We start from the raw sequence: 12,380 nt of genomic DNA, 5'->3' as shown, positions 1-12,380 counted from the left end.
TTTTTTGGGGGGGCAATAGGGGGGGGGGCACATTTTGAAATCTCGCACTGGGAGCCAAATTGTCTAGAAACAGCCCTGCTAGTGGAAAAGGGGTAATCGTGACCTAGAAGGAAACTGAGGTATATATAATCTCAATGTCACAGCAGGGAGAAGAACAATAAAGGAAAAAACAGATGCATGACAATAGGCACATGCAGTATGCAGGCTCCTCAAAAGACTCCTCCCAAGTAATACAACGAAACACAAAAATTGCCTCAGCCCCAGGGTTGAGTTAACCATCAGCATTGAATAGGTTAAATACAAAAAAAATTATCCTAAAGTTACCACTTGGGCATAACAATCATCAGAGTGAGGGGACATTGATGTCTTATTACAGCTATTATTTCTGTATATGTGACCTTTTTTTATTACGCATATAATTTGGTACAAACATAGAAATGGCGTATGTGCGCAAATCATGGTTTATGTGCAAATGCTGTATTTGTGTTGTAGAATTTTACACTAGATTCTGCAGTCAAAGCCTCTATAATGTATTGTTCTACAATAATCTAGCCTTAGGTGCATTCTAGAACCGAGAGGATGCAAAAGTAAAACAGTCACCGACCTTTGTGGGATTTTATCCTTTCCACTAAACAATCGCTTTCTTCACTAATTTTGTTTTCAATTGTTTGCTTCCCCATCCCGAAATCTCGTAGCGTTGAAATTGTGAACCGTCTCATCACCTTCCAGCTTTCAAAATTAGCAAAAATAACTCCTGGGTGGAAGGAACAAATTTGTTTTCAATATTTAAATTTTGTAACAAGAAAACAATATTACAATGTGTTACATGAGGTTTATTTAGAGACACAAAACTGCTCACGCCAAAAAATAATGTAACTCACGCTAATGTTACCTACATGTGTTTATGCAAACACCAATAGTAACTAGAGCTGTGCACAGAGCCTAGTGTTTTGGTATGGTTATAAATATTCATTGTGTTATGGTTTCACATTTCTTTAATGATAAATCAAACCAGCCAATTTTGACAACATCACAGCTCACTGTATCATTATCACCAATATTGGGCAAAAGCTGAAGCAAGTTAGCTGGCTTAACTAGGTGACAGAGCAGCAGTACAAACACATGACAGTTTAAAATAATATAGCACATCTATGTAATATAGTGGCAGACAGGATGGCAGTTTAATAAACTATACAACCCATTGCAATGTTTTCATTAATCAAGCACTAAAGACCTAAAAGATAAAGCCTAATATAATATATAAACAACACACTTCTAAAAAAAATCACAGGCCTCAGGCCACTACAGGTACTGTAATTGGAGATTGAGTAACAAGTTAGTAGTCTTTATACCAATGGTGGTCATTCCGAGTTGTTCGCTCGTTATTTTTCTTTCGCAACGGAGCGATTAGTCGCTAATGCGCATGCGCAATGTCCGCAGTGCGACTGCGCCAAGTAAATTTGCTATGCAGTTAGGTATTTTACTCACGGCTTTTTCTTCGCTCAGGCGATCGGAGTGTGATTGACAGGAAGTGGGTGTTTCTGGGCGGAAACAGGCCGTTTTAGTGGCGTGTGGGAAAAAACGCTACCGTTTCTGGGAAAAACGCGGGAGTGGCTGGAGAAACGGAGGAGTGTCTGGGCGAACGCTGGGTGTGTTTATGAAGTCAAACCAGGAACGACAAGTACTGAACTGATCGCAGATGCCGAGTAGGTCTGGAGCTACTCTGAAACTGCTAAGAGGTGTGTAATCGCAATTTTGAGAATCTTTTGTTCGCAATTATAAGAAGCTAAGATTCACTCCCAGTAGGCGGCGGCTTAGCGTGTGCAAAGCTGCTAAAAGCAGCTTGCGAGCGAACAACTCGGAATGACCACCAATATTGTCAGATGGCCAAAGCCCATGGGTGGTCATTCCGAGTTGATCGCAGCCAGCAACTTTTAGCTGATGCTGCTGCAATCAACAGGCCACACCTCTAGGGGAGTGTATTTTAGCTTAGCTGGGCTGCGATCGTTTGTGCAGCCCTCCTAAGCTAAAAGAAATCAAGCAAAAGTAGAGCAGTCCTGGACATACTTACCCTGTGCGATGGATCCAGCGATGATGGGCCCGGCTTTGACGTCACACCTCCGCCCTCCGTTGTCCTGGACACTCCAGCATTTTACTTACCACTCCCCAAAAATGCTCTCCAACGGTCCGTATCCACCCATCCACGACTCCTTCCTGTCAATCTTCTTAGCGTTCGCCGCTGCGACCGCTCCCATCGGTAGCCACGATGTAACCCGGTGACCCCAATCGTCGGCAATGTCGCACACGCACACTGCGCCTGGCATGCAGGCGCATTCCGCACCCATTCACACCGCAGTGAAAAACCGCTTCATGCGAACGGGTTGGAATGACCCCCATAAAGACAAGTGGTGCACAATGGAAGTGTCCTTGGGCCCTTTCACACACCCTTATGTTGTATGTTAAAAAAGGACATGCACAATTAAACAAACCAAGAACTTCAGCAGCACAGACTGACACTTTTGTGGCTGAAGTGCTTGGTTTCATTGGGCCTCCATGATACAAAAAAAAATCTTCATAGTTTTGCAAAAAAACAAGCTAACGATTGACTTAAGGCTAACATCATCATCACCCAAATCACTGTTGTTAATCTGTTCATCACACAGTATTAGCTCATGCTCACTGGAATCCATTGTTACAATTTCTGTTTGTTGTAATCAGTGGCAATGGTCTTCTTCATATATTTCTTAGTTTGTTTTGATGAACATCAGTTTTTCCATATTTTTTGGAAGTAGCCATCTATGCTGATTACTCATGAACTCTTTCTAAGTACACGCTGGAGTGTGGACAGCTGAAGTACACCAAAGTGAGTTTGTACTAGGGGCTCCATATTGTCTTTTTTCTCTCAGTATACAAAGAGACTGTGTGAGATGCTAATTTATACATTATCATTTAAGTAATACTCCACCATTAGATCTAATCACATTTGACTCATCATCACCACCATCGGGTCTATGGTAAAAGGTCAGTTTTTTTCCAGGTAGCAGCATGTGCAGGAGAAACTGAAGCTGAAGATGTTGTTTCTCATGCCACATGAGCTGACAACTTGTTTGCAAGAAGCTCTATTAATCTCTAAAGATCTCTGTCAGTTGGAAAGAAAGACATTACATGGGACTTAGGACCTAGGATAAAGCATGGCTTCAAACTGATCTAACCTAATTGCAAGATTTGGAAAACCCATTGGCTCTGATTTAGAGATGAACTTGGTCTACAAATCCAAAATACTTAGCAGAATCACTTAAGTTAGGTACACACTGGCGTGACGGAGATTCTTTCCGACATCAGAATGTATTCCTCTGAGCCTGGAATATCCATAAACACTGGTGCAATTTTAATGAAGGTAGTATACTACCTTACTAGGGCACTGGTGATATCATCAGGTTTGATGTGTATCACATGAAATCTGACAATGTTTATAGAAACTGTGTGCCACGCATTTTGGGCAAAACGCACTACCTGATACGCACCAAATTGATCAATATGTCATCGGATTGGACCGACATATCACTCAATGTGAGGTTGTATCTCCACCTTTAGGTTCCCTAGCTGCTTTTCCAGTAGTTTAATAAAGGGTAGGAACTGACTGAGACTGGCAGTGTCTCAACATTGGTTGCAATTGCAAATGGTTTTAGTAGCGTGCATAAAGCTGAGAGTATTCTCCAGTGTACTGCCGTAAGGTAACAACACTCCCTCTTCCTATCTCATGGCTTGAGGCATGCGTCTTAATGGCTGGTTGTTGTTCCTCCATTCGCTGGAGCATGTAAAGGATGAAATTCCACCTGTTGCTACCTCTTGCTTCAGTTAGTGGTATGGCAAAATAACTTTTCTTGCAGCTGCTGCAATATTCTACATTTGGCTGCTGAAAGTTGAAAATCGACATGTAAAAGGTAGACAGATCAACAGGTCAACATGGTCAAAAGGTTGACAGGTGGAATTTTCTAAGCAATAAAAAAAAACTTTTTGTTTAATATCCTGATGCAGGTAAATAATTGCTGTTGTGGAAAACTAGAATCGATATGGAATTTGGTAGTGTGGACACCTAGCCTTGTCTAAAACCCGAAGCAGTGATGGCGGATTCTGGATGCAGATCTAAGGCTACCATTGCCATCATCGCTTCAGTGATCTGATGTGCAACATGATGGCGGCTGTCATACAGATGTGTCCTGCTACAACCTTGCAGCAATTTCTCCCAAAGTGCATACTAATCGCAGCAGAGACGTAATTAGACATTTTAGCGACTTGTGCAAGAATCGGTATCTGTGCCCACCTTATGTAAAATAGGGACAATGCGCACCATAGGAGAGTGCAAAAAATATAGGGGCGTGGCTTCATGGGGAAGGGGTGTGTCCACAAAATAATACCAATTCATATTACGGTGCACAGTGGTGGTCATTCCGAGTTGATCGCAGCCAGCAAATTTTAGCTGCTGCTGTGATCAAAAGTCCACGCCTATGGGGGAGTATATTTCAGCTTAGCAGGGCTGCGGTCGCTTGTGCAGCCCTGCTGAGCTAAAAATATTTGAAGCAGTTTCAGAGTAGCCCTGGACATACCTACCCTGTGCGATGATCCCTGCGATGTTGAAGCTAGATATGACGTCAGACATCCGCCCTCCATTGATCTGGACACACCTGCGTTTTTCAATCCACTCCCCGAAAACATCCGCCAACGCTGTGGAGACGCCCAGGACCGCCTTCTTCCAGTCAATTTTCTTAGCGGTCCACTCTGCGAACGCTTTATTCTCTGGACGCGTCATAACCCGGCGACCCCTGTCACCGGGCAACGTCGCGCACGTGCAACGCGGCCGCTGCACATGCGCATTCTGCACCCGTTCGCACTGCAACGAGAAACCGCTGCATGCGAATGGGTCAGAATGACCCCCTGTAGTCTCCATTATTCAAATTACGCCACACAGTAACGCTACTACACCAGGTAGAGCCCCTTTTACACATTACGGCAGACACCGTCCACCTTTTACACATTACGGCAGACAGTCCCCGTTTTTACATTTTACGGCAGACAGAGCCCCCCTTTTTACACATTACAGCAGACAGCGCCTCCCTTTTTATACATTAAGGCAGACAGCGTCCCCCTTTTTACACATTACGGCAGACAGCATCCCTTTTTACACATTACGGCAGACAGCATCCCCTTATTACACATTACGGCAGACAGTGCCCCCCCATTTTACAAATTACGGCAGACAGCGCCCCCCTTTTAACACATTACGGCCGACAGCATCCCCCTTTTTACACATTACGGCAGACAGCGTCCTCCTTTTTACACATTACGGCAGACAGCGTCCCCTTATTACACATTACGGCAGGCAGCGTCCCCTTATTACACATTACGGCAGACAGCATCCCCTTATTACACATCATGGCAGACAACATCCCCTTATTACACATTACGGCAGAGAGCGTCCCCTTATTACACATTACGGCAGATAGCGTCCCCCTTTTTACACATTTTGGCAGACAGCGTCCCCCTTTTTACACATTACGGCAAACAGTGTCCCCTTTTTACACATTATGGCAGACAGCATCCCCCTTTTTACGCATTATGGCAGACAGCGTCCCCTTATTACACATTGCAGCAGATAGACAGACAGTCAAAAAAGATTATTATAGTTACTGTCTCTGCTGGCTCAGGCAGTCAGGCTTCTCAGAGCAGCCAGTCAGTCAGATCCCGGGCAGGCAGGGAAGGAGGAGGAGGGAGAGGGGTGAGGAAGCCGCAGCAGCGCACTGTAATTGGTGGCGATGCCGCTGCAGCTGTCCCTCTCCTTTCACATTGGCTGGACACCGCAGCTGTGAATGCTGGGATGAGGGAAGTGCATCCCAGTATTCACAGTGGCTGCGACCAGCCTATGAGGAAGGAGAGGGAAAGCTGCAGCTGCGCCACCACAATTACAGTGTGCTGCTGCGGCTCCCTCCTCACCCTTCCTCCTCCTCATTCTCACCTGCCCCTGGAGCTGCTCCTCTCCTCGATCGGCACACAGGCAGCTTGTAATGAGTCATTTTGACTCATTACAATGCCGCTGACTTTAGGGAATGTTGGCAGTTGCGACCTCATGGCAACTGCGCTGTGTGACAGGCACACCTGGCACACACATAGTAACGGCCCTGCATCACAGTAGTGCTATGCCAGGGTAGGCTGTAATCCATTTGCAGCATGGCTTTACCATAGAAGAAAATAGATTGTGGGTACATGCATACGTTTGCATCTGAGAATCTCGGAAGTTGTGCTGCGTTTGCTATGCAGCAAGGCTCTAGCAGGATGCATCTGTATCAATTTCTGGGTGCAGGTGTTTAGGCCGTTAACTTTCCTACCACTATAATTGCCACAGATGGCTTGACAAATTTTGTCAGTAATTGGGATTTTTTTTTTACATTCTTTTCACATCAGTGATGTGTATCGTGAAACCCATTTTAATATAAAAACTTTTGTGTTCTTTGTCTGAATGTTTGTGTTTCAGGGGATCTTATTTTAACAATATTAATAAAAGTTAGGTTAATTTTCAATGTGTTTTTTCTTTTTTCCTAATGAATGCGCATACAAAAAGGGTTTTTCTTTCTTTTCTCTGTACATTTCTGCCCCCAGAGACTCTCAATGCACTGCTGGCTCCTCCTCAGTGACATAAGCCAGGCGTTGCATGATAATGTCACAGTGCAGTACCCGGACTCCCAGGCACGGAAGTACTTTGGTGTCACCCCATTGGAGGGTGACACCTGATGTGGTCCCTGGATCCCCCTAGTAATGCCAGTGCAAACATTCTTAATGAATCCAGGATTTGTATTTCTGTCCATGCAAATGATAAATTGCTTGGTCCAACAGTGTATTGCCATTTATTGGAGTGCTAAATCATGTTTCAATTGCAATTTTCCCTTTGGCAAGTCTCTGATTTTGGAAAACAGCAGCAACATTGGAGCCCAGGTGTATGTGTACAACATGGTACAGGGGGCTAGATCAATGAGCAGTGAGAAAGGACAGCAATTTACTGCTACCACTGGAAGGTGGAGCCAGATTTAAATAATAATAATAATTATTATTATTGTTATTATTATTAGTTGAGTATCCCTTATCCAAAATGCTTGCGACCAGAAGTATTTTGAATATCGGATTTTTCCGTATTTTGGAATAATTGCATACCATAATGAGATATCATGGTTATGGGACCCAAGTCTAAGCACAGAATGCATTTATGTTACATATACACCTTATACACACAGCCTGAAGGTCATTTTAGCCAATATTTTTTATAACTTTGTGCATTAAACCAACTTTGTGTACATTGAGCCATCAGAAAACAAAGGTTTCACTATCTCACTCTCTCAAAAAAGTCCGTATTTCGGAATATTCCGTATTTCGGAATATTTGGATATGGGATACTCAACCTGTATTATTATTCAATATTATTTAAAAAAATATTACAGGTTGAGTATACCATATCCAAATATTCTGATATACGGAATATTCTGGAATACAGAATTTTTTGACTGAGAGTGAGATAGTGAAACCTTTGTTTTCTGATGGCACAATGGCCCTCATTCCGAGTTGATCGGTCGCAAGGCGAATTTAGCAGAGTTACACACGCTAAGCCTACGCCTACTGGGAGTGTATCTTAGCTTCTTAAAATTGCGACCGAAGTATTCGCAATATTGCGAGTACAAACTACTTTGCAGTTTTAGAGTAGCTCCAGACTTACTCTGCCTGTGCGATCAGTTCAGTGCTTGTCGTTCCTGGTTTGACGTCACAAACACACCCAGCGTTCGCCCAGACACTCCCCCGTTTCTCCGGCCACTCCTGCGTTTTTTCCGGAAACGGTAGCGTTTTTATCCACACGCCCCTAAAACGCCGTGTTTCCGCCCAGTAACACCCATTTCCTGTCAATCACACTACGATCGCCGGAGCGATGAAAAAGCCGTGAGTAAAAAATACTATCTTCTTAGCAAAATAACTTGGCGCAGTCGCAGTGCGAACATTGCGCATGCGTACTAAGCGGATTTTCACTGCGATGCGAAGAAAAATACCGAGCGATCAACTCGGAATGAGGGCCAGTCCAACCCTGATATTCTCTACAACATGTACACGCACACACATTCACACTAGGGTTCATTTTTGTTGGGATCCAATTAACCTATCAGTATTACTATCTATCTATCTATCTATCTATCTATCTATCTATCTATCTATCTATCTATCTATCTATCTATCTATCTATCTATCTATCCACAGTATCTGAATAAGCAAACAAAATCTACTCCTATAATAATGGGTTGGTATCGATATCCCGGCACACAAGATCCTCATGGTCAGAATGCTGACAGCTGCATCCCAATGTTCAAAATTCAGTTGGGTTTTGTTAAGTATATTAACCATAACCATAACCATAACGCAACCCTCCCACAGCCTAACCATAACCAACCCCTCCCAAAGTCTAACCCTAACTGCCACTCCCTGCAGCCTAACCCTAACTGCTGCTCCCTGCAACCTAACACTAACTGCTGCTCCCTGCAGTCTAACCCTAACTGCCACTCCCTGTAGCCTAACCCTAACTGTTACTCCCCGTAGCCTAACCCTAACTGCCACTCCCCGTAGCCTAACCCTAACTGCCACTCCCTGCAGCCTAACCCTAGTTGTCCACCCATCCCTGCAGCATAACTCTAACTCTCTACCTATTGCCTAATGCTAGCCATAAACCTACTTTCCATTGGATTCTGTCAGGAGTCTGACCATTGGGATGCCACAGTCGGCATTCTGACTGACAAGATCCTGAGTGCTAATGTAGTATCCTATAATTATTGTATAAAGGAAAACAGGGACGGCATATGCTTTTTTCACATAAGCACTGCTGCCCCATTACAACCCAATGGCAGTTTGTAGGAAGAACTCTTAGTGAACCTGTCTGCTCCTGACTGACTTTATGCCAATGGAGAAGTTGGTGTCTCACCCCTGGCTGGCAACAGCGGAACCCGGAAAACTCACCCCTCAGCTGATTAGGTCTCATGGGTTGGAGGACAGAGTGGCCAGGGGAGGGCTGTTGCTGGGGCCCCAGGAGCCAGTGACCGCTGAGGACTGAGGTGGTCCAGTAGAGACGGAAACTACTTAAGGATCACCACAGTGCGGGGAAGGGTGATAAATCCCAGGGAGCGTACAAGGAGAGACTGGACTGCTAGACGGGCTGCTTACCGGAGTGGAGGAACCTGCCATCTGGCTGAAACAGAGTGGAGCGTAGGACAACGACCCAGTCCCCATAGTTGGAGTATGAGGCAAAGGGGCAGCCGGGGGACCAGGAAATTGGACCCAGAAGAGAACAGCAGTGGATGACAAAGATGGGAAGATGGGAAGAGCCAAAGACAACCCAGGCTGGTGGGTGGCAGGTAGCATGCTGGGCGGCATTGCTCTGATTTAGGCGGCCCAAAGCATACGTTTTAAAGGGTATCAGATTCTGCTAAAAAAGCAGAAACTGCTACTTTAACTGAATGAAGTCCTATATTCCCAAAGTCAAATCAACTTGTGTTAATGACTTCACCGGTATACGGTCATTAGGTCGACAACACTTAGGTCGACAGTGATTAGGTTGACCACTATTGGTCGACATGCATTAGGTCAACAGGGTTTCTAGGTCGACATGACAAAAGGTCAACACAAGGTTTTCACAATTTTTTTCACTTTTTGAACTTTTTCATACTTTACGATCAACGTGGACTACAGTTGGCAATGGTACCTGTGCCGAGCACAGCGGCAATGGAGCGAGGCACCTTGCCTGAAGCATGGTGAGCAAAGCGAGTCGTTCCCGGTCACCCTTTGAAGAAAACGACACCAATTTTTTTAATCTCATGTCGACCTTTTATCATGTTGACCTAGGGACCATGTCGACCTAATGCATGTCGACCAAAGTGTGGTCGACCCAATGACCCATATCCACTCCACCTGTCTTACCTGTGTTCTACATATAAAGGCCTAATTGCTACTGCTGGTTATTCATGATGGTATTCCCAAAGCTGAAACAGCTTGTTATATCTGCTTTACCTGTTTCACCTGTGTGTAACGCTTAATACACCTGATTGTTACTGTTGGTTATTCATACCGTATACCGAGAGCTCAACCAGCTTGTTGATATAATGTAATTTTGTGCATGTTTCCTGCTGGTACGATCTATTAACCAATAAAATTGCGTTGGACCTTTACAACCAGTGATTCTGTGTCTGCTGAAAAAGGGGAGTCTAAAGGGCCCTACACACTGGGCGATGTAATCGACCAACGATATATCGCCCAACAATACTATCGATGGCCAATTATGCCTACACACTGGACAATATCGATGGTCAATTTTGACGATATGAGAGTATATTACATCTATATCGTCCAAATTGACCTCATGTTTAAACGATGATAGATCAACGATGAACGATCGCGGGGCCGCGCATCGTTCATCGTTGATGCATAGAACCTGAGTGATATGAATGATTTATCGTTCAATACTGAACGAGATCGTCCATATCGCTCATACTCATCACCCACTGTGTAGGGCCCTTTAGCACTTGCCTGTCACGGTGTGTTTGCATTAGTGGAGCATTTGAAAGAAGTTGGCTGCTACAATAGTAAAAGCACACCATGTTACCTGGGCACTATAATGGGTTATTAATTATATTCCATAATAACATAATAACAGTAACAGTACCAAGTATACAATAATGGTTACCGTGTCCTTTAGTTATCTCATGGAAAAGTGGAACTTTTGGTCTTCCAGAAAACTCATCCGCGTGGTTTACAAGAGCATCTTTCACCGTCTCATATCCGGTCAGGACCACCATTTTCTCCTCTCCTAGCTGTAGACTGTACACTGAGCCGTACTTCTCAGAAAGCTGCAAATCCACATAACAACATTTATTAATGTTCCGTACATCTAAGTATTGCTTTTACAGTATGTGTCAAAATCAATTCCCACAATATTTAACAAAGAGAGTTCTCGCATAAATATCACATCTAAAAGAAGGTATTCTAATAAACCTTTGTTTAAAAATTATAGGATATGTGCTGTAAATAGAATCTCCATCACTATACACAATACAAGCTGTCCTATACCTATCACAGGTCCCAAATTACCAGTATAACGGGCGCAATTCAGTAAGGATAGCAAATTCTGCTAAGTAGCAGAATTTGCTATCCTTTTGGTCACATGCTGGGGGCCGCCCATCACTGGGCAAGGCCGCCCAGCATGCTAACCTGCGCCTCCCCCTGCTGAACAAGCAGAAATTGCGAACGCTTCACAATTTCTGCCTATCAGCAGAAACTAGGGGGTGACGCATTGCCCACCGTTCAACCGCCCCCCCCCCCCCCCCCCCCCCCTCTATCTTCCCCTGCAATGCTCAATCTCCTCCCTGGAAACGGAGCGTTGCCCACCCCGGAACCGCCTCTGCCTGTTTAGCAGGCAGAGACGATCGCATTCTCTGCGGCACCCTACAGAAAATGCAGGTGCATGCAGAGGACGGGTGCTGCACATGCACCCGCATCTTTTGAACAAAAATTCAGGTTGGATCGCACATTGCAATCCAACCTGAATTAGGCCCAATGTCTGGCTTGTATGAAGATAATTCTTTAGTGGGAATACATGCAGAGCAAACGGTGGGAATACATGCAGAGCACAAGCTGCAAATGTGTATGCTCTTTACTAACACCACCACCAAGGGAAACAGATCGGCAAAATGTAATGGAGTCTGAGATCGCTGGAGTTGGGGATGCCGGAAGAGCTCAGACTTATTTTTTAAAGAGGCAAACACTTACAGAGCAAAACCATGGGGGTAATTCCAAGTTGATCGCAGCAGGAAATTTTTTAGCAGTTGGGCAAAACCATGTACACTGCTGGGGGGGCAGATATAACATGTGCAGATGTTATATCTGCCTCCCCTGCAGTGCACATGGTTTTGCCCAACTGCTAAAAAAATTCCTGCTGCGATCAACTTGGAATTACCCCCAATATCTTCTAAGTTATTACCCTTTTTTAAAAAAACATCCAGCATCCCGCAACTCTGGCAATCTCAAACTCCATGAGCTCACAAAACATCTTTGCAGCAGAAATACAAATCTTTATTCTCTTACTGGAGGTATTTGTTTCTGGCTCATTATTCTCTCCAGACCATAATATCTGAGTGCAGAATTATACTCAATTTAAAAAAAAAGATACAGATTATGGACTACATTTGGTTCTCATATTGGGCTTAATTCATGTTTGCAAAGCTCAACTCTCCCCCCTGTGGTCCCACTCTATCACCTTTGTCCCCTAATCTCCCCTTTGTGGCTCCACACCCCCCTATGTGGCATCA

General features: G+C 44.4%; 1 protein-coding gene across 3 annotated transcripts in view; it reads right to left on the bottom strand.

The window, feature by feature from the left end:
- Window positions 1-12,380, bottom strand: part of LOC134908926 (cytochrome P450 2C5-like) — a 189,333-nt gene that overhangs the window by 109,853 nt on the left and 67,100 nt on the right. For all 3 annotated transcript variants that reach the window (XM_063915181.1, XM_063915180.1, XM_063915182.1), the window contains 2 exons: window positions 10,760-10,922; window positions 605-754 (listed from right to left, as the gene is read on the bottom strand). In XM_063915181.1, coding sequence (XP_063771251.1) covers window positions 605-754; window positions 10,760-10,922 — 313 coding nt within the window. The remainder of the gene's footprint in view (window positions 1-604; window positions 755-10,759; window positions 10,923-12,380) is intronic.

This window comes from Pseudophryne corroboree, chromosome 4 (assembly GCF_028390025.1).
Source record: "Pseudophryne corroboree isolate aPseCor3 chromosome 4, aPseCor3.hap2, whole genome shotgun sequence".
NCBI classification, from domain to species: domain Eukaryota; kingdom Metazoa; phylum Chordata; class Amphibia; order Anura; family Myobatrachidae; genus Pseudophryne; species Pseudophryne corroboree.
The sequence above is the reverse complement of the archived record's forward strand: the minus strand, read 5'-3'. Positions and strand labels throughout refer to the sequence as shown.